This window comes from Tauraco erythrolophus, chromosome 9 (assembly GCF_009769465.1).
Source record: "Tauraco erythrolophus isolate bTauEry1 chromosome 9, bTauEry1.pri, whole genome shotgun sequence".
In the NCBI taxonomy this organism is placed as follows: domain Eukaryota; kingdom Metazoa; phylum Chordata; class Aves; order Musophagiformes; family Musophagidae; genus Tauraco; species Tauraco erythrolophus.
In genome coordinates this window covers 21,369,874-21,397,214 of record NC_141473.1, presented here as the reverse complement: position 1 = coordinate 21,397,214, position 27,341 = coordinate 21,369,874, and the positions used below count along the sequence as shown (strand labels likewise).

Sequence of the window (27,341 nt, the reverse complement as noted above, 5' to 3'; positions counted from 1 at the left end):
AATAACCGGGCGGCGCTGGCAGCAAGATGGTAGGTTGAAGCTGGTGTGTGCTGGCTGCGCTGTCGGCTTCGCTTCTGTGACTCTGATGAGAAGCTGACGGCTTGCATCCACACCTGGTAGTTGATGTGGCCAGTAGGATGCCACGTCCAGCAAAGCCTTTCAATCACATCTGCGTACCGTAAGCATAATCAAAGCAATGATGCTGTCAAACAGGATATGAGGCACCTCCGATTCTGCACCGATAGCCTGTTTACAGGCTGCATGTCTTGGTCACTTTAAATCAGAGGCAATAGGAAGAACCCAACTACACGGCTCCGCATTGGGGACAGTGAATTTGCAGGGTCAAAAAGCATTAAGCATCAGATAGCTGTCACAACGTGATGAGATCAATTTGTAAATGGACTTGCCAGACAGCTTTGTCACAGAGAGCCAGAGTCCCAACTGGAATTGTCACCACACGGAAATAGTTTTATCTTCCTTTCGCTAAACCTCTGGCAAGTCAAAAATTAAGGCGGAATCACCAGTAATCACCAATGCAGTGGTAATTACGAGTTGCAAGAACAGTTAGAAGGGGTGGGCCAGTCTGCTCTAAGCCCTGATTATGATGGGCTTCCACTAAGCAACATAAATCCCTCATGATCTCATATCAGATTGTACAAATTAATAATAATGCTGAATAAAAGTCAAGCTGATTATGACCTCCTCACTCAAATAAGTTTAACACAAAAAACATGCTCAGAGCCACATTCCAAGGCTGTAAATAAGCAAGCTTCTTTGCTGGAGAGTGCGATAATATATTCAACTCTTACAAAAGGTCTACTGTTTTTCAACCAAACTTTTGAAATGCAAATTTCAATTACATATTTTTCTTAAAAAAAGAACCCAAACAAAATTCCTAACATAGAAAAAAGGAAGAGGAACACTGCATTTCTAGAAAATGATAAGTTCTAATTTTCAGCCAGTTCTAAATGTAGGTATATATATTTTTTACACAGGATACAATAGCTATATATCTTACCTATTCATTACTAGTAAACTGTATTAGTAATTAACTAAATTTAAAATTCATTAAAATTCTGAGATGACTTCATAAGTTTCAGTATTTTTTGCATTAAAGTCCATGGAAAAAAAATCATCTTGCATATAGAATAGAACTATGACTGTCTAGTGAACTGGATTCAGGATCTGGATTCAAACTACCATTAAAAAACCCACTTGTTAATACCAGCAGATTCCCTCCAGGAGACAGTGGTGCACACAGCTATAAAGATGAAGTTCTGGCTATGTTGAAGCAAGTGGGATACTAAAGGATAATAAAGCAAAGCCAAGAGTAAACATTTGCAACCTCGTGCTGTAAAACCTTTTGCAGGAGTTCATTTCAGCTAAAGCTTGCAGGACTAGACTCGTATTAAAACCTCTTACAGGCCTGATTCTTGGTGCTAAAAGCCATTTAACTCAACAGTAACACACCATTCAGAGCTTCGGTTTTGGCTTCCTCCTATTTTCAAGCTCCCTGCTGTCATAAACACACCTTCAAGCATGCGAGATCCAAGTCTTCACGTCCTGGTGATTCGGCACCACACTTTGCCGTATGCCAGCCTCTGCTGGGCAGCTTGGTCAACAGAGACAGAACAAACCTCAGAATTTAAGTGAATCAAGCGCTGATATTTTGCTGAATCAGCAGCACTACACAGAAACTGGTTCTCCCTGATTTATATTGGTCTCATTTGAAAGTCATAGGGACAATGAAAAACTTTTACAGACGCAAGTAATGCAATAATTTTATTTTTATTTTATTTTTTAGGGAGGGTAAACTATTAAGTGTACTTGTGTATTTTTAGTCACATTTGTGATAAACTAGTTACCTAGCAAGCTTGACAAAAAGTGAAGTGGTTCAAACTCATGAATTAAACTGATTCCTTTTAAAAAAGAAATTTTACTCTTTTTGCTGAAATATATCTATTTTTGAAAAGCAAATATTTTCTTGAAAATTTATTTTCTCGAAAATTTATTTTCTCAACTAGTTTAGAAAAATATTTTCAGATTTCCATTTGAAAAAAACAGTTTCAAATTCAGCTTTCCAGGATTCTTAATATTGTTCCAAACAATTACAAGAATACTACTGAATTCCCTCCTATTGGAACACTCACATTTTCATGTAGCTACATGCTGTTTTTGTTGATCAGGAAAGCTTGCAATAAGTTGCTGTACAAAAAACTGGCTGCTATACAATAAGCAAACAAAAAAAGAAAGAATTTATCACCATGAAATAGAGCTTTGAAATGTCAAAGCTTTAAAATTGTTTTTAATCAACTACACATGGAGATTTTTAAAAGCAAAATTATTCCTTTTTTAATTTTTTAAACAGACAAGATTTTATCACAAACATCTAGTCCACAATTATATATTTAGGCATTTCAAAATATACAGGGATATTTCATTTTAAATTGAAACACTCAGGGTAAAATCATATTGTGATTGACATGAGGAAATAGAGAGTGAAAAATTTCTCTTTTCTGTGATATTTATTACATTCTTCCTGAGCTTCCAATTTTCATCTGTTTTCAAGGTCGGCTTTCATGCATCGTTGCTATTTTATGTGCTCATTTTTACAGCGTATAAGGAAATGAACACACAACAGCAACATCAGATCTAAATAACCATGTGGTAAACTGTACCTTCCAGCAAACTTATGGTGTCACTATTACTCTGCTGCAATAGCCTCTTAAATAGACAAAACCACAGCAAGTGAGTTGCTAACTTAAACCAGAACAAATCCAAGTTAAATACACTAGACATGAAAGGCATGAATTTATCAACAGCTCCTCTGGAGATTCTTTACATATACCATATACACTAATGGCTCTTTCATTGCAAATAAGTAAAACATTAGTAATTTGGAAAACACATCAGGTATCTTGGCCTATGCAGTTACTTATATCTGGTTCAATAAACCAGGAATTTCTGTGAGCGTTTTGCAAAATCTTGTTCTATCTGCTGACAAGTCCTAGCAGATCCCAGGAACGCAGTCTTTCCAGACATCTGCAAGACATTACCTTCAGACCCTAAAACACCTCTGCCAGTCTGACTTCATATCATGTGTCTCCTTCTCGCAGATATTTTAAAAAGCAGTATTCCCAATTCCCTGAGTGCTTCCTCCAACAACTCTCCAAGCTGGTGTTCAGCTGCAGTAGCTACATGTTTATTGGTACAGTTTTTTTCTCAAGCTGAGAAGGGACACACAGGGCTTTAGCCATGGCCTGAGGGGACACTAACACATCCATGGGCTTCAGCTCTGATACCACATTAGGTAGTTACTGACATTTCATCATTGTCATTCATTTGCCTTATCACACTGTTCTTGTGGAAACTTACCTCCTGCACAAACACTCGATGGTTCAGCCGCTAGAATCTCAATGCAAGATTTCTTGAGAATCTAGAAGATTAGATAATGGCATTTTTGGTAATCACTCATTTTTATCTGTGCTTTATTAATACAAGAAAGGGTGCCCTTTTCTGGGTTTCAGAACACCCAACTTACTGAATCAATGGTTCCTCTCAGGGCATAAAAGCCTCCCGTAACTGGAAAAAACATGATCGATGCTGTCAGCAATTGTTGACAGCTGCAAAGAAAGACAATCATAAATCATAAGGAAAACAAAATTGCAGTGAACAAAACTGGGCCCTTTCATACTTGCTAAAAGACATCATACTGACACAAATGATTTATGCCTCAAGTAATTAAATAAATGCCTTCATCTGATGCTGTTACTTATGCAGTAGTATAACAGAAAAACAAAACAAGAAGAAGCAAGCCAAGTTACCTGAGTTTCATTGAAATCTTTCACTCCAACACAATAAACAATAGCTCCAAAGCTTCTGGCTCTGTTGGCCTAAACAAAAAAATGTCATTAAATGCAAAGCCATATAATCAGTGAAGCCAACAGTAAACACCTACAGGTTTGACATAAGGTAGTTTGGGTAAAACGTGAAGGTGACTTACTTCTTGTTCTGCATAATAAAACTGAACGTCTTGCAATTCTCCATCCGTCCAAAGCAATGATCACCTAGCAGTCCGAACTCCTACATGGAGGATAGTTAACAGATTGCATGAGTATGACAAGATTCAGCAACAAAAAGAAAGTTTGAAGTGAGGCATTCCTTTTTGCTGACAAATAAATACAAAACCATAAGGTCAGACTCTCAGCCTGATTTCTATGGACTTTATTGGAGATATAACAGCTGAAGGTCAGATGCATAATAGCATGTAATAAGCCAAAACCTGTGCACTTTCATACCACAAGCATCACTGAAGGAGGAGTACTGCTCTAACAATGCCATGCACAAACTTCTCTGTTCTGCATAAATTATAACATCTACCAATATTACATTTACATCCTTCATGTAGAGAAGTAGCAAAATGGATCTGCAGAGAGGGAGAGGTTTCCTCTCTTCTCTTGACAAACTTGTCTCTACACAAACCTTGCCCAGAGATTGCAGTAAGCAATACCTCTGCAAAAGGAGCTTTCCTGCCATCCTACCTTCCCCTCCAGCAGACTTTCAAAGAGCAATCCCACTGAACACGGCATGAAATGTGCTTCTATAGGGGGTTCAGTCCTACACTTCTAAAGCAACAAGAGCTGTCAGTGAAGTTCATAGGAATTCTGAGCACGTGGAAACCTCAAGATCCAGTCCATTGGAGAAAGTGTTTTACAAGGCATTTCATACTCCACTTAAGCTTAAGTGAAAAGGTTGCATAGACTTTGAATAGTTATATACATGATGCAGTATAGAATACAATACTACCTAGAAAAATGCAACACAGTAACAAAATTAAACCAAATTAATGTGCCAACTATGGTTCAGTCAAGCATTCTGCATCCATAGTTCTTAAGCAAAGTAACTAATATGTACACGTTACTTTTAGGGACGTATTTGGTATTTTGTCAAAATAATCTGTTACAATTTCAAGTGTCTTTCCCCATATTGTCTGAAATTAAAGACTGATTAGTTCTGACAGGTTTCTTATGCCATGCAGTCCTTCCCATGTCATGTCAGACCGACATAAATCTTAAAAAAAGTGACCTGCAACTTGGGGGAAAAAATATCTTGGATTCCTGTATCCCTCATTTTTTTTCCTGCCCAGTTTGTTTGAAAAAAGACTGAAAAATTAGAGATCTTAGTTTTCTTTTGAGCACTTGTTTCTTCCTTGATATTTCAGCTTATAAATCCAGTTCTTGTCCACTTCTTTTCTCTTCCTAATTAACTTACAGAATAGTTGGTTGGTTCTTAGCTATATGTTACAAAGAAGTAAATAGTTTTCAGGTGGACTCTTCAGGACTCGATTTCGCTGGCAGAAGTGTCTGAGACGCCACACAGAGTTGCTGCTGAAGACTCTACACTCACAGCTTATTTTATTAAAAAGGCACTGACCTATTTTTCCATCTTCCAAAGAGACCATGAGCCCACAAATGAGAACAACCTCACACCAGCGTACAAACCAGGCAAGAAGTGTTCAGTTTAACTAATTAGGCTTTCTTTTGGCACAGACAAAATCCACAAGATGTTTCCCTCTTGAAATTTTGTGAAAATTTACATTTTAGGAACTCAGAATCTAATCTAATCCCAAATCATTCATACTGACACAAAATCTTATCTGACTGCATTCATACCTACCCTAATGAGAATGAGAGCTTGGGCACACAAGGCAGACAGGGCTGAGCACGTCAGGACAGAAGGGCGCAGGAAAATCTGGGTATTCCTGTCCCCCGGGTACAGGACAGGCAGTTCTAGCTGTAGTGCTTTGGTCTGTATTCTGCACTGGGTCAGATCTGTGATCATACTGGCCTCCTCTGGTCTTAATAAACCATGAATCATGCATTTATAAGTAAGCTGTAGTCAAATGGAATGTAATGATTGTGTAACACCAAAGCCTTCTCCAACACTTCTCTCAGCGGGTTTACTGCAGGTCATATAAAGAACTATCACCCTTGTCTTTTCAATGCAGATATATAACATGAGGGATATACAATGCCTACCTCCATAGGTTTCATGGTAAATCTGCTCATTTGCCTGCAACAAAGTGTAGAACATTGTTAGCTCTTAAGTACAGCAGCAGCAAGCAAAGCAAAGTTTATATGTATAAATCAAAGAAAGGAGGTACTGTGACGTGTACCCTTTTAAATCCTTCATGCATGAACGTGTCTCCTCCAGGCACTTCATACTGAAGAATGTCGAGCCCTCGTCTTATGGCTTCCCTGTGGATAGGAAAAAACAGGAAAAAATAATTTTATGAAAATTCTTTTGTTGAGATGTCCCTGTACCATAGCCAGATTATGCATCCTGTCAGTACATTGCACAGAGTGTGCACACACACCAGCTAAAACATTGGTAAACCCAAGATCTCTCAAAACCCACAATTTTTCAACCAAACACCCCTGGGAGCACAAAATCAGACATGATAAAATGTGTTAGCCCTAACATTGTAAGGGTGCAATTCTGTTCCTGCTCCCTCTTTCTGATACACTGTCAGGCAGGATAAGATTGAATTAAAGCAAATGCCAGATATTAAACTCTGACAAACTGCAGGCAGAATGAGGATTAAAAAAACCCGAACTTATGACCCGGTCACAAAAATGGGACAAATAAAAACTCTGTGTTCAATCAATCATCAGGACAGCTAGAATTGGGACTTTTCCATTATAGAGACAGAGGCCAAAACATAAGAGAACAGGATGGGAATGATGAGAATTTACTATCCTAGACCAGGAACCAATCGACCTTTCTGGGGCACAGACTGCTCCCTGTAAGAGATGGGCTTTGATACCATGACCCCTGTTACACAGCTTCTTGCTCCACAAACACATAACTACGAACCAAGAAGATCGCTCAGGGAAATTAATAATTTAATAGTTCACTGATCACTAAGAGACCCTGATCCTTAGCCAAGTTTTCATGTATTAATGGAACACAAATAAGGCCAAATATCAAAACAAATATTCAATAGACAAAATGTAGGAAGTCCAAACATCAGTCCCAGATGCTATAGGGCATCCTTTTTTAAAAAAAGGATAGTGACAGCCTCTCTAAGCTCCGTTTTGCAACTGGGCATTTCAGGCAGCGCAACCCCAATTGCAAAGGAAACAGGAGTCTACGTGGCATGAAGGTAAAATCAGGGGCTGGAATTGGGGATGTCCTTAGAGCAAAAAAGCACGTTTTTACCCTTCCAAAGTATAAAATGAGCTGAAAAGGCACACATGGTGATCCATATAGAGAAGAGGAGTTTAAGAGAAAGAACATTCTAACACCATGTTCAACATATTGCCACAGGGTTCCTGTCTATTTCCCACCTTGCAAAGGTTAAATCCACCTGGGAGAAGTAAGCAAGTTTGAGGTCTGTCACTAAGGTACAACATGGAGACCTGAGCCAAAATGCAGTGGAACCAGCAGAAACACACGGCCCCTGGCAGGGTTTCTGGCTTGGATGAAGCCCTGAGGTACAAAAAGGAGGGGAGGTTGTTCTTTCAAGACTGCTCCACAGCTCTATTTATAGGGTGCATTATACTACTGAGGCCTTCTCACACAGACAGCAGCAGTACCAAAAGCAAGAGCTTTAAGCTGAAATGGAAGAAAATACTTAGAAACACTCCCAAGACAGCTATTTCCATGTGTGAAGCAAATTAAACCCAAAATTATTTGGGTTTTTTTTTGTTTTGTTTGACATGGTTGGGGTTGTTTGTTTGTTTGTTGCTTTTTTGTTGTTGTTGTTATGTTCGTCTTTTGATTTAAAAAAGAGGATTTGGTTGAGAAGGTGGCAACAAGAATTTTGCTCCAGCCTCAGACCCTCTTCTTAAGAAGCCTATTGCTTGGCAGTGCCAACCACCTCTGACACAGGTGCTGTCTGAAGGCAGCCCAGGAGAGGGGTGCGATAGCCTGGTGAGGCAGTGCTCCAGCACTAAGTATGACCAGCTGCTGTCATGAAGTTCAGGGTTTCGGGCCACTTTAAGGGCACTGTGGGCCTTTCATACAGTCTTTTGCTCATCAACTCAGGGTCTGTACACAAAAACTGTCCTTACTTGGGTAGTTGAGGACAGCAAGGATGTACATGAATCCTTGACTGGAAACACAGTTTATCCCTGAAATACTGCAAGAAAGAAAGGCAGCACTGGACTGTGGGATTACTGGACAGTAATGGGAGACCCAAAGGCTCTCTTCCAGTCGGAAGCAGTGGAAAAGATTTCAGTTGGTGCCACACCAAGGACCAAGACAGAGCTCTGAATTCTAGTTTTGGGGCCACTCGCTGCTTGAGAGGAAGGATGGAGGGTATTTCTGGAGGAAAGCTGTGGAGTACTTGCCTGTTTTCTGTTAGTTTCATGACTGTAGTGCCTCGCGAAGAAAAAACGATGAAGGACATCCGCAACATTGGACTGAAACAGAAGAAGCCAGATCCACATCACAGATACAGATTGCTTTGGCAGATTCTCATTTGCTAAGAAGCAGTCAATGAAAATTAAACTATATATATCAAATTAAAATATCATCTTAAGAAAACTTACCTTATGAACTTCTCAGCTAGACTTTCCACAAAAGAGTAAATCTCTGTCCAATGATTTCTGACACTTCCAGACCTGCATACAAAACATAATTGATTACATTCATCTTATTTCACAGTTAAATCTCTTGTTCCACTCTGAATTTGAAGCCTGGGCCACTACAAATGTGGTTAGGGACACAACTTCCCCAAAGGTCTATGGAGACGAGGCAGCTAACTCTGTTGAGGCTTCCATAGCAGTTGTGTCAGAAGCCGTAGCAGGAACTATCCTGACAAAACCCACTGACTCAAAGAGAAGCAGAAAGAGGTCTGAAATGGTTTACCATCCAATTTCAAAACAAGTCCAGTAACTCTTCCATCTGCTTTTGTTCCTTTTATAACATAAAAATTTGAATATTTTCTTATAGTTTAGTTCATTTTATTTGACTTCACTAAATCATCTGCTAGCAGATTATTTACTTTCCTAGAGCACAGCTCTGCCCTTGCAGCCACACAGAACGTCTTGACTGATCTCCTATTCTCCCAGAATGCGTAGGAGAATGTTTCCATGAATTACTGTTTGTTTCAAAAGAGAAAGCTTTTGAAGTCATTCCGAAGGGAAAGGCAGTGCTTGTAGCTAATTCACTGGACTAGCATTCTGGACAGTCAATCCCTGGCTCCGCTACAAGTTTCTTGCGAAAACTTGGGCAACTTAGTTGCATGCACAAACTTACACGTCTGTGCTGCCGTTCCCAATATATAAAACTGCATTACTGGCTTTTTTCTGCCTAGTCTTACGTTCTCAGGGACCCCCACAGTCTGGTGGGACTCAGACCTCCAACAGAGCCTTGCACGCAGCAACTCTACAGTAAGTGATACGTGATTTCTACCATGTGGATCTATGCCATACACTTTAAAGCCTTTAAAAGGCTTAAGAAGTCAATGATTTTAAAAGTACTCCCTAGGACTGTGGTGTTTATGAGAACAGCTCATGCACTTTCCTTGCCAGGTAAACTCATGTATCAGGTCTCTTAGGTAAAAAGATAAATAAACAACAGCACATACAGAAGGATTGCAGGACCTTAGTTAAATTTCAGAAGTTTTTTAGTTCTTGTCTGTCTATTGTAAAGCAGCAGGTTTCCTCTAACTGCTGTCAGACATTCTTCTGTATAAATGGATATATAAAGGGAAGAAAGTGATCCCATGTTAGAATCTTAGTTCTACTATAGGCTTTCTTCCTACGCCAGTCACTTCTACCCCTGTACATGAGGTAGAGATCAGCGTACAGAAGCCCACATCATATTGCACTGCCTGCCCTGCAACAGTGCTGATGGAGTGGAGAAGAGCAAAGATAAAGAGACAGGACTGAAAGGAGTCCTGAATAACATAAGCTAGAATAAGCTTGCTTTCATGCTGCTCTTCTGGAGAGCTGGTGATTGATTCACAGACCAAACTAGTCATCAAGAGCCAAGAAGCTGCCAGGCACTGAGGGAGGGCAACAAAGCACCAGAAACTGCTTGAACAAGGATCTGGAGCCTCTGCAGTTCAATTTATATATGCTAGACAAAGGATGAGACATGATTATATATTTGCAAACAGCACCAATGAAAGGTGCTGGCACTGTTCACATCATCAAAAAAATAACCCCATGCAGATGCAAGGTATGTACTTTAAGCACTGCTTTTCCAGAAGGGATCTCAGGCAATCCAACACCTATAATTCTGAAAGTCCCAGACTAAATCTCTAAGCATGCTTAACTCAGACATATTTTCTTTTAATCTATGTGAGATGCATTTACAGCTCACAGTATGGTTTGTGGTTTTTTTTTTTTAATTCTTTTCCCCTGGAGCTGATACTTTCAGTTTCATTCTGAGCTTGCCATCTCATTTAAATCCAAATCATACAATTTCCAATGAATTCACTTCCCTACATCATAGAATAGTGAGTTTCTTACTTGGAAAAGACTGACCTATTTTGGATGAGGTATCAAATTTCTACTGTCAGCTGCAGAGGCACTGATGCAATCCAAAAAAGAAAGTAGCAATGAGTTTTCTTTACAACAGCAACAAATCATCATTTCCAGTACCTTTTTAGGATGGTCGGAATTATTTTGGTTGAGTTTTTGGGAGGGTGGGTTTTTTTGTTTGGTGGGTTTTTTTTGGGGTGGGGGGGGTGGGGGGGGTTGGTGTTGCTTGTTTTTAATGTACCCCTCAGGCGAAGAACAGCTTGGCAAAACAGCCTAGACACTGAAAATTTAAGAAAATCATAAGCCACTAATGGTGGAAAAACATCAAGACTTTTAAAGTGAAAACACACATATAAACTTAGTACTGTGCACTCCCATGTTCTCTGACTATAATGAAAACCCCTTCTCAGAAAGGGCAGAGCCAGTGAGACAAAGGGTAACTAGAATTGGCTATTATCGGCAATAAATTGATATATGCCCAACTCTGAAGAGCTAGGGAGGTCTCTATCATGGGCTAGTCCTCAGAGGAACCATGCTGTGCTCTCAGAGCTCCTGGCTCTACATCACTGAGCTACAATCCTGTTGAGCAGAGGAACTCAGCATGGCAGCAGGTCTCCTTCTCCTCCAGGAGGAATTCTCCACCCATGTGTTGCTTGTTGGCTGGGAAGTGTCAAGGCCAGACAAGCAAGAAAATTTTACTGTTTCAAAACCTCATATAAAGAACATCAATGAAGTGGTCAGCATTTAATCACTTTCCCACCACAGCCCTCAAAAGACCAGGTGTGTCACCTCACACTGCAAATGATGCCCAAGTGCCACTGATAGTTGTCATGTCAAATCTCTCATGAACACCAGTGAGGGTGGCCTAGCTTATAGAAGAACTTGATTTCCCACCCTTCCCACCTAAATTCACCTCTGAATACCCTCGTTTGTAAAGTCTATTTGCTGTTTCTTTTTATATATGTATGTGTTTTGGAGGCTTCTGGAGTTTGTCCGGTTGTTCTGATATAGTTTTATCTGTTGCCCCAGAAGCTTGAACCCACAAAACCAGCTACAGCAGTTTCAACAGCACATTAAACAAAAATGTGCAACAATAAAATGTTTACAAAACTATATACTGAGTTGCCAAATGCTGTCAAATATTACTCCCAACACTGACAAACAGAAGCTGCACAACACTACTGAAAATACTGAGGCGTTTCACTGCTTTTGAGATCTTATCACTGTAGAATCACTTTTGCTGGCAGCATAAACTAACTTGCTGTCCTTTGTGGCTGGATCAGACTAGGAGGTTTCTGCTTCGGTTTCCCACGGCAAGCGGGGAGGCTCCAAACATCCTCTAAGCTACTTCTGACCATAGCCAATGCTTGAAAACCATACTCATTTTTAACTGCACGGTTACCATGCCTAGAGAAAGCACAAGGTCTTTCAGTGATGGTCTATACCACAGGTTATTCTTGGACATGCACTTGGCTTGATTTTTTACAGCTGTTTTGGTACTTTTGTTGTTTCTCTTAGAACCTTACAACAACTAAGATCAAACAACTCCTGAATCAGTTGTGCTAACAGGGGCCTCAGACAAAGCTGGCATGTTGTCTCGAACTGCCATGAGTAAATAACCACAAACAGATTCCTTGCCTGTTTGGCCATCAAATGAAACACTCCTGTAAGATTTCAGAGGAACTCTGAAGACTTTTAAATAATGAGGAAAGAATAAAACGAAGCACAAAAAAAGAGCATCACTGTGCAGAAAAATCACTGTGTGTGAGGCACACGCTCATCCACCCGTCAGCAGTAACTGAGGGAAGCCATGGGGAAACAATGCAGCCAAGGAACCCCACGTATCCTGCTGCGGAGATCTGTACCTGTGGATCCACCAAGCCAACGCTCTGGTTGTCTGCAAAGAAAGACAGTGTTACAGCCAGACCTATCTCATTGGCTCATGCCTTAGAGATTTCCTGCTTTTCAGGTCATGGGCTACCTAGTTCAACTCCTCACATCAACCAAAGCGGCCACCGTCAGCCAGCCGAGCCCTAGGTTCCCTTCCTGCACTCTCCCTGCTGAAGAAGCCCTGTCAGCCTGATGCTCTCTGCAAAGTACCAAGCCCCACACCTCTGTGGATAGTGACCACAGCCTACAAGCAGTTTGCGTGCCCTTCAGAGTCAAGCAGGATGGGGAGGTTTCAGCCTGTGGAGGTTACCTAATTCTCATGACAAGCAATAAACACTTGCTGTGGGTAGCCAGAGCATTGCAGAGAAAATATTTCAGTGCCTGTTGCTGCTGCTGGTTCCGCTGGAGTGAACCTGGAGCAGGTCCAGAGAAAGAGCAAAATTTCCCCAGGTTCATATCTACATAAATGGGATCAGAATCAGGCCCAAGTCAAGTGAAAAACTCACAGGAGCCATTTGTTGCAAGCATGCTCCCTGCTCCACGAGCTCTGTTCCCATTACACGAGACAAAGAGAAGATTCAGTAAACCACAACATAGGAAGGAATGTGCTCCCAGCCTCATCGGGACTCAGCTCAGAGAAGCAGCTGCTGCTGCAGCTCCTGCTTCTGCTGTTTTCCCAAATCTCACATTGCTATCGCTTGATGAGAGGGAAAAACAAGGAGGTCAGTGAGTATTTCTGGGGCTGGAAGGAAGTGATGTGATTGCAAGGCTTGATTCTGCTCCTGCTTACTTTAGAGTGACTCCTTTTAGCTTAGCGGAGCTCTCTGTCAGTACAGAAATGGTGAGTAGTTAGAGTCATATCTGCCTCAATCTGTAAGATTTCGCCACTGTTTGAGAAGACAACAAAGCACAAGACTGGCTGGAAATCTCTTCCAGGTGCAGTGGAAGCTGAAGCCTAGAGAAATCAAGTAGCACAAACCCAGCATGTGGATTGCCATTCTCAGGCCAGTTACTTTAACAGGCAAAAACCAGGAGGGTCAGTTGCAAGGTGTCTGTCTGAAGACAGGTGTGATTCAGTTACAGCTGAACTCGCTATCAGGAGTCTATACAGATCCATCTGGTGCAATATACATCAGACCTGCAGCTTGGCAGTGAGAGTTAATACCCCAGCACTACCCAAACAGTAAATATTTTTATTACCACATGTACACAGAGAGAAGGCAACAGGACTCAAAGCCTCTCTCTCCTCCCTGCTGAAAGTGAGAAAGTGAAACACCTTGAAGATAGAGAGCTGCCCCTTGTCCTACTCCCTGCACCACCACCACCCCCTCCATGCACATTTGCCTCTGGTAATGATTAGGTGAAGGCAGCAATTCCAGAGATCCTGGAGCAAGAAACAGACTCTATTACTGATGCAGGTTTCAGTTAGAGTATGGTGTCAGGGGAGTGCAACACCCTGAGTTTGCAGCTCCCTGTAAGTCTCCCTCAAGCTAGTGGCGGCCCTTTATACAGCCTATTGCTCAGAAACGTGACACTTTGTTGTTATTTGGAGAGGTCTTTGTGGCCACAACCACACTGTAGACAACAGAATTCTTGCACATGGCTAATAATGGCTCTGCAATAAAAGCAAACCCTGGGGCATCTAGTTTGTTGTGGTTTCAGACATGCGCTCGCGTGCTCATCCACCCCTCTGCTCCCTTCTTCTGAGCCAGCAGAGCATTCGAAGTGACAAGAATCCTCCTCTCCCAAACAATGCTTCTCGCAAGCATGGAAAGGACCTTAACTGGTGATTCATCGAGGCAAGGAAGGACTAGTTTATATTATCTGCTCCAGAGGCAATTAGAAACACTGGCGGACACAGCCATTCTGAGACAGTCCTCACTTCAGAGTACTTCTAACATTAATAGACAAGACAAGGGCTGGAACGGGGAGGGGAAGATGCAGAGAAGTGACTGGAAAAATGGATTTGAGTCCTAGGCCAGCACCTCAAGCACAGGACACAAAGTACTTGAATTTAAAAGGTTTCATGACCAAAACTATTAATTTTATAGACAACTTTTCTCCTATAAAACTACTGACAAAGCCTGCAGCAACATTACTGACTTCTATAAATCATGCCTCAAAACATTGCCCTTTTCTCCTACAGTAATCCATCTAATCCACAAAGTCCTGTCCACTTGGCACTTCAGCTCTTGCTACATCCCCAGCCGACGAAAGAGCACAAAGTAAAGTTCAGAAGTCATGCTCAGACTGCATCCAACCACTTCAGATCTCCCTGTAAAGCTCCAGAGATGCTCTGAGCAGCATCAGGGCTGGAAGACCCACTCTCAGCATCCTGGTCCTCTTCAACACAACACAGGGAGCAAAGCAGGACACTCAACCCCAGTCGTGCTACAACACTCATAACAAAGTGCAAATGATAACCAGGAGCAGGGAAATACAACTCTTGTGCTGTGAATAACTCCCAGGAGTCAATTCATCTTCTCTGCATTTGAGATTAAAAGATTCAGTCCTACTACGCCTCATACAAACTCACCATTCACACCAGTGTTTGGCCTGAAACCTCAGACAAAAGTAATGAAATTCTCAACCACTGAGCACACACAAAACAAAATCCTAGGTCAGCGAGAATCTTATGGTTTACTTCCTTGGCTCAAGCCCCAAATAAATCAGATTTAGTTACATGCATAAATAGACTACGAATGACAAGCTGCCATGGCTTTTTCTTCCCGTTAACAGTACATGTTTTACGTCAAATAACCAGTACCCATTAGATTTGCCTTGTGTTTTATAAAGAATTTTTTTCTTAGGGCAGAGGGGAGGAGAATTGGTTTTCCTGAATATTTTTTTCCTGCCAAAAGACAAATCTGGCAAAATAATATCAGACAAAATGCAAACAAATAAAACCTGGATCCAATAACATAGGTATGTCTGAAGCTGAATAAAAATTTGCTTTGGAACATTCCAAGTAATTATACCTGGTTGTAAGAAAATCAGAGCACTGGTTGCGATATAACCACAACAAAGAAAGACGCAACGGCAAAAGACCAACAAATTATGGTTTGAAAGATTAAGAATATTGCTTATGGGCAGTTAGAGAGCATGAGAAGTGTCATGTAGATGATGTGGTTATATTAAAAAGGGGGAAAAGAAAAAGTCAGACAGCAAAGGAGGAAGACAGACACCACCATTTTTAAACATACATGCATAGTCATCAGTGCCATCTAAGGAACAAAGCTGATGCTGTCTGAACAAAAGTAACTCCTCTCAATCTCAACAGGCAGCTGACCTGCATCAGGTCCTACATCTTACGATGAACTGAAGTCTGGTTGTAGTAGGTAGATATTCTTGCTTACAGAAAAGCGAGTTCAGCAGTGGTTTAAGTCAGTCAATACAAGATTTTCAAATACAATTAAGTTAGGTGATGGAACATGTGTTCCAGCACCTATCTTTGCCAGCAGTTTGATTTCCAACTACAACAATGTAGTTAGCCAGACTTTTCCCCTCCTCACACAGTGTGTGTAAAACCAGCACACAGAAGGGCATCAGAACGAGATACTGCAGAGAGAAGCTGCAGAAGTTCCCACAGCTCCAGCTCGATCCCAGCATTCTTGGGCTGGGACCATGCAGATGCAGGAAGAGAGACAGAGGGCTACAGTGAGAGCCTAGGGCCAAAATATTTGCTCTCACTAGTACTTGTAATTCATGAGTGCTGAATTCATTCAATAATTGGCAAGGAAATCTTTGGTGGGGGAGAGGAGCACAAAACATGTTTATCAGACTCTCTTCTTGTTTGCTTTAGATATGGCATATTGTGAAAAACAAGGTATCTGGAGATCAAGAATTCACTATAGTTGCCTTAAATGATAAAAGCTGGCCCAGAATAGCAGCTCCTGAAAACACCTTTTGTTCTGATGACTTTTTGGCTTGCCTGAAGTGAATTAGGAAATATCAACCTGTTTCCCTCCCAACATGTTCCTCCCCACAAAACTGTCTTTTCAAGGCAAAGTTTGGGAGGGGAAACACAGACCCAAAAACCAAAGCCAGGAAGGAGATGGGATGGGGTAGCTAATCTCCCAGTCTAGTCAGAGGTGGTGCTCTTCCCCACCAGCTCTCTACCAGTGACACACACCCCTGGAGCAAGGCTTATCAAGTTTAAAGAGAGACAGCTGGAAAATGCATTACAAGTGAGAGGGCTCGACCAGCCACATTGTACTGATGTCTTTACTAAAGCTGCTATTGACAGAGACGCTCTTGGGAGCACAGGAGATGAAACAAAACTGATGTGAAAAGCAGTATTGTTGTGGGCCCAAGAGAAGGGAGCACCATGAAAAGGGACTATGACTACCCAGAAGTTCAGGGGGAAGATGGGGAGTGGGGAAAGGGTAGTTAAGCCAGCCTCCCTCAGAAAAAAATTATAATCACTGCTCTAAAAGGAAAATCAGTCAGGGCTTTACTCAAGACATTTGTGCTGCCATGATCTGTGCTGTGGAAAAAGAAAACATCTTCTCAAGGCTGTGCAGCTCATTTTTCCTCAAAAATCAAACAATTTCTTAGCAAACATCCCAGCAGGAAAAATGAGAAAATACTTTTAACTATCTCACATTCTTTACTCCCCATTTCCCGTCCTGTCCTACAGTCAAAAAAAATAATCAAAGAAATCACTTCATAGTTGGTAAATATAAAATACAGATAGCTCTGCAGCTCAAATCTGTCATGTCAAGCGTTGCCAGCAGCAGATATTTATGATAGTTATAAATTCTTACTTTAGAAGGGTTTCTATTTATTGCTCTAACAAACAACCGTAACGATGCTACCAGGCACCGTTATAATTAGAAAACACTAGAGGTCAGTCATCCTTTCTGCTGTGCGTTTCAGCATGATTACAAACAACAGCTGGATGTTAACAGCAAGGCAGGGATGAAAGGGAGTTATTTACATACTCAAGCACAAGGATGTCACTACTAGACCTGAATAGTCAAGCAATCAAATCCCTAAGAGGGCCTGTCCTTGGCAGTTTGGGATAGGACTGAAAACATTCTTCATGCACCTTCACAATCAAAGAAAAAGAAGCAACCAAAGCAAACGAGTAGTTCTCATCTATCCACTATGTTGAGTTTAAAAGCTATGCTTGTTTAAATGTAAAGATGTGGTCTTTGGTATCACATGTGACTTGATCTTGCCACATGCCACAGGAGAGATGGGTATGCCAACTGCACAGTATATTGCTTTACCTCTCGCAGAGAGAGTGACCTACCTGCAAAAAGAAAAATTTCTGCTGCTTCAGTATGATACTTTAAAAGTCTTCCACTACAGCTCCAAATAAGCTCAAGCCTGCGTAGCTCATGAAGTATGACATACAGACAGCACAAGATGGCAGATTCTAGGCAGCCACCTCTGCAGCCAGGAAACATCCAGTTCTCTTAGCTTCAAGGGATTTGCTCATTTAAGCATCCCCAGAGACGAGGCAGTCCTAATGTGGCTCTGGCACAGTCAGACATTCCTAAGGAGGATGGTGGCAGGTCTCCCTCCCACACATGCTGCTTTTCTTTCACCATGCCAGCTTCTTGGACATTCAAGGCTGAGTTCTTCTGCTCTGATCTTGCCTATCCCATGGAGTTAACATAAAGGGCTGCAATCAACTTCAGACAGAGAAAAACTGTAATAAACCAGCAAGTTTCTTTTTCTAATTGGCAGCATGTATATTATACCAATAACTTCACCAGCAGATGATCTTTTCCATCTGATGGTTGTTGCCTGCAGGATTAAATCTCCACAGACTTTGCCTGACCAAATGAAAAGGAAAAATCATGCCCCAATAAAGTCATCGCAGTAACACACAGTGCTTACATGCATAAGGAGAAAGGTTTGTTGTCGTCTTCCAATTTGCCTCCTACTGATGTGAGATTACGTTTTTCTATGGGGAAGCAAAGCAAAGCAAAGCAGATTTAAAGTCATTTTGGTTCACCCAGGCTGACTTTAGAAACAGGGCCTGTCATTCTGCTAAAAAGCACACTACAGGGTTGCAGAATTAACAATGGGGTCAAAGCATTGGCTCTGTGAAAACTCCAGGCTTTAGACAGCTAATTAAGACTGAATGCATCTAACTCCAGACTGGCAGGGCACCAACAAGAGAGGCAATCCCCAGGCCTGTGTGGGGATACTCTGTGGTGTATAGGGCTGGGTTTTTCTGGGGATTCTCTCATTAGAAATTAGAACTAGAATTCTTCCCAGATATGTATCAGCAGGGACCCAATTCTAAAACGTATGTCCACTGCATTTTCAGATTTCACCAGCTGCTTCTGACTGGCTTCCTGCATTCTCCCTATTGGGACTACCCTGACCCTTCTCAACACTAATGGATTATCTAGTTCCTTCCTGAAGAACTGTGCCAAGATCCAGAGTCTATCCAGTCAGTCAAACCTCCCTGCCTCCATAAACTTGTGCTGTGCCAGATGTCACAATACAGCTAGGACTAAATACACCCTTAGCCAGCCCCCTATCCCCAAGTACTACATGTGTTTTGTTACAGCAGGAAGGCAGCACGGGACCTATGGCTCCTCAGATCTGGCAGTACCCATGTGGATTGTAATTCAATCCCACTGAGGCCAAAAGCAGCTTTGCCACCATGTTGCCACTGACTCCGTAGGAGCAGAGATGGATTCTAAAATCACCTCGGGCCAAAGTAACTTTCACTGCAGCGTTTTATCAAAGAGTTCCTCTTTCAGCCTCTCAAAGGTTATGAAAACTCACTTCGCAACTGAAGCCAAAGAGAATTTTTCCACTGGAATCGAAGTGCATGACTTTACTTCAACCATAATCAGGTCCAGTCTCCAGTGGACCAATGTACCAGGTAGATAGCACGCAAGCCAAGATACAATACCTGTGGCCTGCTAAAAGAAAACATTATGATTTCACATCCACAATACTGAAGAACAACTTGGTTATGCAGCCAACATTCTATTGCTCAACACATCAGTTACTCTGACCAAATCACTTTCTTCTCTGCCTTGATTTCCCCAAATACAACATGAGGGATAGCAGCAATCACCCTAAGTAAAGTCCTTTCTGACCTACAGATGAAAACTAGCATAGGAGCGCAGTGTGGTGATTGCTAAGGGTACACAATGCCATTGTAAACACAGAAATTGCACTGTAGAAGACAGGTATCTTGTCACAGAGAAAACCCATATTGCAATCAAGCAACATCAATTGTTATTAGGAATTCAGTATGAGAAGCGAGCACAACAGTAGTACCAGTCACTTCTTGAAAGCCTGATGAGAATCAGCTGAAGAACTAACAGTAGTTCCCCACAGAGCTCTTCCTAGACATGAAGGTTACTTCAGGAACAAGTTCTTAGCTAAAGAAAACAAAACAGTGATCACATGGTGTGTTAGTGCATCTTTTAGAAAGGCAGAATGCCTTTGGTCTTCAGATCCTTTTGCTCTAAAACCAGAATCACTACTTAATGACACTTTTTTTCTTCTTGAATATGGGAACATACGGGCTCCTGAGTGATGGTGGCTTTTTGCCTCATGCAGGCTGTGCAGAAGGCCTGATGGACTGCATAGTTCTCCCAAGTGGGAAACAGTACAATGCAGCCTTCATTATCTGGCTTACGGGTAAGAATCACAAAGTAAATTCTTCAGTCTTTCATAATACCATGTCACATATGTAACCCATGATGCATTAGATAACACAACCATCAAACTGAGCGTATGTGGGAAACTAACAATTTATTCCTCGAGTTTAACCCTTGACTGTCAAGCCAGAGCAGTGCACCAGGAGAGACAGAAGTTTGTGCCTTCTGAAAACACTTGTGGGTGCACCAGTTTTACCACTCACTTTGCTAGTGCTTGCTGTAACACGCCTATGAATGTGAGCTTAACCATACCCTCTGGCTATACCTAAACTGGGGTAACATAGCACTAAAGAAAAGTATTTGCCAATTTTAATAGATGTAACTCAGACACAGGTTTAGACAATTCAAAGAAGTTCTATAAACTTGTTTCTCCTTAACCTTACAGTGAGTCTGTAAAAAAGCAAACATACATACAGGCACCGTAGTCTTAACTTTAGGTAGGTCTACACAGCCTTGGCACAGCTAAATCCCACAGGTGACGTTTTGGCACTTAGCCCAAGTCTTGACACCAAACTCCAGGAGTGCCAGGGACACAGACCAACATGCCCTCATATCGAACACTCACAGCCCACACATCCCATGCTACAATCTGAAAGCGACCTGATTTCCCGGGTTTGCGTGCGCAACTACCCCAGGATAAAGCACAGCACTCCCCCAAATGCTCCGCTTGGGAAACGTGCAAGTTTGGGAGAGCAAAATAAGGACCCTGCCTCACACATCATGTTTGGCACCAGGGGCGCTGGGGGAAGGCAACCCGGAGGGGACGGGGGAAACAACGTCACTGTTGCTGCAAAGAGGCACTGAAGGGTGAATAACGTTTTTAAATGCGACTGTCACTTACTTATCCAGGACGAAGTAGAGATCAAAGGCACCGTGACAGGAGCGCTGCTCTTCTTGCTCTTCCTCCTCCTCTGGCCGGGCGCAGGAGGTCAGGCTCCCCAGTGCCAGCAAGAAGCAGCACAAAACCGCTGCTTTCTCCACGCTGCTCTGCAACTCGCCATCTTTTCCCTTTCTAATTCTTCCTCCTCCCCCAGTCTCTCTCTCTCGCTGCAGACCTTACGGGCTCTTCGGAAGCACCGAGAAAAGAGGGGAGGGGGAAAAAAAAAAAAAAAAAATCACTAACTTCAGGATCTCGGCTCAACCCCGCGGGCTCAAGGCAGCCCTGCCCGCCGGGCACCGGCCTGCCGGCTCAGGGCTGGGGGCTGAGGCCGGCCGGATGGTCCCCAGAAGCCCCGTCCCCATACCTCGCCGCCTCGGCGGCTGCCCCGAGCGGCTCAGCGTCGTCCCGCACGGAGAGAAGCAGCTCCTCTCTCCAGGGCCAGAGGCAGGAAGGGGCAGAGGGAGGGGAGCGGGGGGAGGAAGACAGGATCTTATGGGGAAAGCTGAACTAGGACTTTCCTGTTCCGGGATACCGAGGTGGGAAAGGCTGCTGCGAGCGGAGGACCGAGGGCAGAGACCGCTGCGCCCCAGTCCCGCCGCCCCCCGCGGGCACAGGGCGGGCGTCCCTCCCTCCTTCCCTCTCGGGCTGCCCGCGGGGCGCTTGGCAGCCGCAGCGGAGAAGGGAGCGCAGCCGCCCCCGCCGCCCGTGCGCGCTGCTCCGCGGAGGCAGCTCCGTGCCGGCCGCCCTCGGGGCAGGGCAGGGGGGAGAGGGGCAGGGGCGGCCCAGGTGCGCTCCAGGGCATCGCGACGAATCCTGCGCTGCCTCTCGCCCGCGGACTCCGGGAGCGACCGGGGTCCTGAGGCAATTGGGGCTGGGGGGCGTTAGCTGCCGGGGCGGAAAGAAATTGCTGTAGGAATGATGGGCGTCATTGGAAAAACCTGTGACAAACCGGGAGTGGGGGGACGACGCGAGGGGGCACTTGTGGAAAATTGAGTTGCAGGAGATGACTGCAGTTAAAAAGGTCATTGCCTGGAGGTGAGCGTAAGGACAGATTTTCACGACTCTCTGATACCGCAGCAAATTGTTTCTTTTCCGTGGTAGAGAAGGCTTAGTTTACTCACACTGGAGTCTGCACACATCGTGCAGGCAATGAGTAATGACGAAACGAAATCTCTTAATGGACGGCACAGCACAGTAGCATAACCACTCCCCGCCTGATACAGGTTACAAAGCACTGCCCTATAGAGCTGACCCAGCTCATCTGGATGCTGTCTCCAAAGTTTGAATAATTAGTGGCTTCCAGCCGCTTCCCCCTCCCCCACACCCGTTGCAGCCCCTAATTAATGAAAAGAGCCACGGGGAGGGATGCGAGCAGAGTCACTTTGCATGACAGAGTTGGGACTAGATGTTTCTCTTGGGGCGAGGCTTTTGAACACGAGTCAAGGTCGAGGGAATCCATCCCCTGTGGGGTGCTGGCACGCTGCCCCATCGGTACTGCCCCCCCAAACACCCGTCTCTTCACTGGGGGCCTCTACACGCGGGGAGCGAGCGATAACGCTCGGGCCAGGACCCGCTTTTAAGTGCCAACAGCAAAAAGTGAAACCTCCTCCCCCCGACATGCCGGTACCGGCGGGGGCGCAGGGTCCCCCCCGGGCGGGGCTCAGCCCGCTGCCCTGCGGGGAGGCGCTGGCAGGGCTGCGGGGTGCGGGTGGGAGCCAGCGGGCTGTTTCCCCGTAGCACACGGCAGCTCTGTCCTGGGCTCGGCCGGCTCCGCGGTAGGTGTGCGGCTCCGTCGGGGGGCGACGGGCTGCCCCCACGCAGCCGGCGGGCCCTATCCCTCTGCGCCCTACAAGGACACGCGTGAACGCGGCGCGCCTGCCCCCGCCGCGCAGAGCCCCTTCCCCATCGGACCCTCCAGCAGCCCCTCGCGTGTTTTGTGCGATGTAAGCTGCCGCCCGCGAGTCTAAAATAAAGTTTGCACTGCGGAGAAAGCATCTCGGTTTCAGTTCCCTCTTTCTTGCTGGACCGAGTTCAGACACGTCCAACCGCGGCGGCAGTCGGGGGCTTATCAAGAAAAGATTAGAGGGTCCACCGTTTTTCAGCTGCTCGCTTAGTTTTAACTATGCACAGCCAGAAGTTGAACGCACTGCTTGAGCTAACCACTTTAAAGGGCTTTATGCTCTGGCCAGTTGAGACCCAGCGATTACTTAGATCATGGAGAAATACAAGAAACCCACATCCTCCCTGGTGACATTCGAAAAAAATGAGCAAGCGGCTGCTGGGCAGCAGGAATCACTCTTCCTCCCGCTCCGCCGGGCCTCGACGGTGCCCACTAGCGTCCGCAGCCTCCACGGTCCCCGGGAGCCGCAGCCCCGGCGCCGCGTCCCGGCCGCCCTCACTCGCCCTGCCCGAAGCAGCAGTCCTCCCCCGCAGCCACCGCGGCCTTTCAAAACGAAATAAAAATACTAATAGCTTCAGATTCCCCCCGTGCTCCGTCACTACCTGTTTGTTTCTTAAAATAACGTGGCAGACTTCAAGGCAGTCTTCAGAGCAGAATAATAAGGCACTACAAAGAAAAATTTGGATATAACTATTTTCCAATAATGTGCATTGCCCTCTCTGATCACTAATAAATCATCTTACGCAGCAAAGAAAGCGGGCTGCCTGACCTGCCTTCTCCAAAGGCTATGCGTCCCGGCGAGGGGGGAATGTTTTAAGGCTCGTTGAGCGGACGCGAACGCGGTGGTACCGCCACGATTAGCGCTGGCTGGCGACTGCCACCGATAGTGCCGAACCGAAAAATTCCTGGGGAATGGGGAGCTAGCGCCCCTTCCCTGCTCGGCCAGCCCCTGCTCGGAGCGCCGGGCGCGGCGGGGGCTGCGGAGCCGCCTGCCGGACCGCAGCCTCCCGTTTTCCAGAAAACAGGTTTTCCGACCTGCTAAGCCCCGGCAGTAGCTGTCACGTACACCGGGTAAGCCTGACAGGTCCGAAAGCGGAGCGAGGTGTGTGTGGGATTAGTGCTTTTGGCCAGGGGAGGGGAGCGGGGAGGCTGGCCGGGCCGGGCCGGGCCGGGGTCGCAGCACCGGGGCTGCCGGTGGCCTGGGCTCGTTCTCTCGCGTGCTGCTCGAAGGAAAACCAAACCAAGCACCAGCCGAGCCGACTTCAAGATGCGGGTCTTAGCTTGGGACAGGGGTTACCACAGCGCACTGTCTCAGAGTGATTCAGGCTCCGTAAGGCAGGTGGCAACATCCCTCCCTGCCCTCCGTAGCTGTGTGCGCAGGGGCTGCGCAAGTGTAACCGCTTGCGAGGTTATAACGCGGCATTGTTCACTTCGGTTTCCTGACATCTGCACCCCAAATCACAAAGTGTTTCCAAAGAAGGTATTAAGAGATGCCAGCGGCACATAAACCCGTCCTTGAGAGGGCGGTGGGATGCAGAGCTTCCCACGGCGAGGGGGCAGCTACCAAACTCCGTTACGCTCTAGAACGTCGTTCGTTCTGCCTGAGCTGAATTTTGAAAGGAAACACGGACTCCTGACTTCGTCCTCTTCGCTCCCCGTAGCGCAGAACACGTAGAGCGTGATTCACTTTCTTTATTGGTATAAGATTACTCTTTAATTGCAGCGAAAATCCATCCTTTCAAAAGCATTAAAGGGTTGACGTTTCTTTTCCCAATACAAGCCAATATTCAGATTACATGGACACTAATCAAATAACCTGGGTTATTTCATTTGTCAAGATGTTCATAAGAATTTTCTACCAGGCGTTAAAGGCATTTATATGGAACGACATCTTTCAAAAGCAATGTCGCTAGTCCAGATTTAGGGAATATTTGATTATGACAAGACATTTGATGGTTTTATTTTACATACCAGCTGTGCCACAAATCGTTTCATACCTCAAATTCCTAATTTTGTGTCCTGCGAGTACTTTCTGTGAAGCAGTTAATTTTCATTTTAAGCCATTCTTGTCAATATCTGCGGCTCTCAAAATAGCTTCAGACTCAAAAGTGTTGTCAGATGCTGTAAAGGACGACGGGCAAGACAGCTTAGGAGGTGGTTTTGTTGTGTTGCGTTTTTTTTTTGTGTGTGTGTTTTCTTTTTTTCCCCAACTTTAAAAGAAACTTCTCTTTTTAAAGTGCCATTACAAGGAGGAATCCTACCCACCTTCTGAGCCCCCCTCTCTGCTGTTCTCACCCGCGACCACGACGGGTTCTGCCTCGGGGAGGGCTCCGCGCCCGCCGCGGGCGGGGGTGCCAGCGGGTCCCAGGAGAGTGGGACAGCTGGGGGTGGGAAGCAGCTCTGTGCCGGCGGGGGGGGCCGGGGGGCAGGAGCTGCGGTAGGCGTTTCCCGGGGTCTGCTCTGGGCGGGGAGCCGTCGCAGGGGAGGCGGATGCCGCCGTGCCGGGGCGGTGCGGCTGCGGGGGGCTGCCGGCGCGGCTCTTGGGGGGCCGGGCGGCCCCGGCGGTGGGGTGAGGGCTCCGCGGGGACGCGGCCGTAGCGGGATCCTGGGAGAGGGCTGCGCCCTGCGCGCCGGGAAAAAGGGGCACGGCGGAGAGCCCGGTGCCGGAGAGGCACCCCCAAGGTGAGCGGGACGGGGGCAGCGGGGCCTCCGTGGCCCGGTGGGCGGGCCTGGCGGGGGGGCCCGGCGGGGAGGGCCGTGGCGGCCGCCTTGCTGCCGGCAGAGCGCGGGCAGCGCCGCGCCGTCCCTCCCGCCCAGGCTGCGCGGCCGCGGAGCGCTGCGCTGCCTCCCCGGAGCGGGTAAGGGCGGCGGCGAGGGGCCGCCGCGCTTCGGGCCGTGCCGGCGGCCGGTGTGCACCGAGGGGACGGGGGGGGGAGGGAGGGGTCGGAGAGGTGGCCCGAGGGGGTCCCGACCGGCCCGGGCGCTGCCGCAGCGCCGGGACCTGCCGCTCCCGGGGCCGGGCTGCCCCGAGGGCGTTTGCCGGGGAGCAGACGAGGGCACGGGAGTGCCCCTTGGTGACTAGTGCTTAACCCCCACCTCGTCACCGCCCGCTTCAGTGCGGCAGCGAGGGGGCCCGGAGAGAGTCCCCCGGGCGGCGAGTACCGTCCCTGGGCTGCGGGGGGCCGTGCGGAGGCGGCTCAGTGCGGGGGGAAGGCGGCCACCCCCTCGGCAACCCCGAGGGTCGCAGCTCTTTTCCTCCCTCCCGGTTCCTCTTGCTCTCGCCGAGACCTCTCGAGCATCAGTTGCCCTTTTTATTGGTTGCAGCTCTCCTCATCCTTCCAGCTGCGACAGGTGATCAGAGCATCGTGGCGGCTTTAGGTACTTACTTAGAATCTCATTGCTTTTAAGAAATCGATGAACTTTCTTTGGAATACCTCACATTGTTATTCTCTATTTGTATCTAATATAAAGATGTCCATGTTCCTTAGCAGAAATTTCCTACTGGTTAAGTAAGTTAGAAGCTGCTATTTTTTGCCACTTTAAAATGTCATGTTGGTCTTTACATTTGCAAATCCTTCCATGAAAAGGTTTCTGTAGGAATTCAGTCCACTACAAATGTTTGAAGCATTTTAATGTCTTTATTGTAGTATCAGACAGGTACTTAGTTGGAAGAAATGCCAATAAAAACTTGATAGAAGATACGATTTTAAAATGGTTTTATATTTTTAATATAGTTGCTCTTAAATAAAAAGCAGTTGCATTCATGCATGAAATGAAATTCGAAATTTAAAAATAAATTATTGCTCAGAATATATCCCTTATTTCTCGCTTTAAAAAAATGCAAAATGTAGTGCTCAACAGCTGTTGTTATCATTATTAAATATAATTGGTACTAGAGAGAGGAATTTATTTAGGCAATAGGAAGACTGGAAGATTACATTTAAGATTTATTTCTTCTAATGTGTAAAACTACACCAAAGCATAAGCTGCTCTTTGAGAAAGCAGATTTTATTCGATATTTAAGCATCTTTCAGTGTTTCAAAGCAAAGTAGAGCTGCCTTATAGAACTCTATAGAGAAGTCATCTTACAGAAAAAAATAGCTTACAGCCATGGAAATCTTAATGTAAAGTCAAAATATTACTTTAGCGTCTGTTATCTGAACATAATACAGCCAGATAAGAAAGTATAGAAATAAATTCTGTGTAAAGAATTACAGATTCCATGGAAGATTTTGCAGAAGAAATTACTTGGCTAAATCCTAGTATGTTATCTGCGGATATTTCTATGTCTGTAATGCTGTGAATCATTATATAATTTTCCTACAGCACAGTCATACGTTACTTGCAAATGCTATTAATAAACATCAGGTCAAAGAACAAAGTATTTTGTTGGGAAACAAATTATTTTAGGTCAGATCTATTTTAATTTATGAAATTCACTTTCACTTAAAAGATTTCTGTGCTTCATTGTTGTGTAAAATAAGTTGTTTATGTTTTTCTCCAGAATTTCACATTACATAGTGTTCTTCAGC

The 27,341-nt window shown here is 45.1% G+C and overlaps 1 protein-coding gene across 1 annotated transcript in view; it reads right to left on the bottom strand.

Moving 5' to 3' along the window:
- Positions 1–21,711, bottom strand: part of ANTXRL (ANTXR like) — a 61,416-nt gene extending 39,705 nt beyond the window's left edge. Inside the window, 11 exon segments of the mRNA XM_086616838.1 lie at positions 3,376–3,436; positions 3,542–3,589; positions 3,591–3,623; positions 3,825–3,893; positions 4,004–4,083; positions 6,039–6,072; positions 6,176–6,257; positions 8,355–8,426; positions 8,556–8,627; positions 20,871–21,076; positions 21,442–21,711. Of these exon segments, the coding sequence (XP_086472964.1) occupies positions 3,376–3,436; positions 3,542–3,589; positions 3,591–3,623; positions 3,825–3,893; positions 4,004–4,083; positions 6,039–6,072; positions 6,176–6,257; positions 8,355–8,426; positions 8,556–8,627; positions 20,871–21,076; positions 21,442–21,711 (1,027 nt within the window).
- Positions 21,712–27,341: the final 5,630 nt, after the last annotated feature.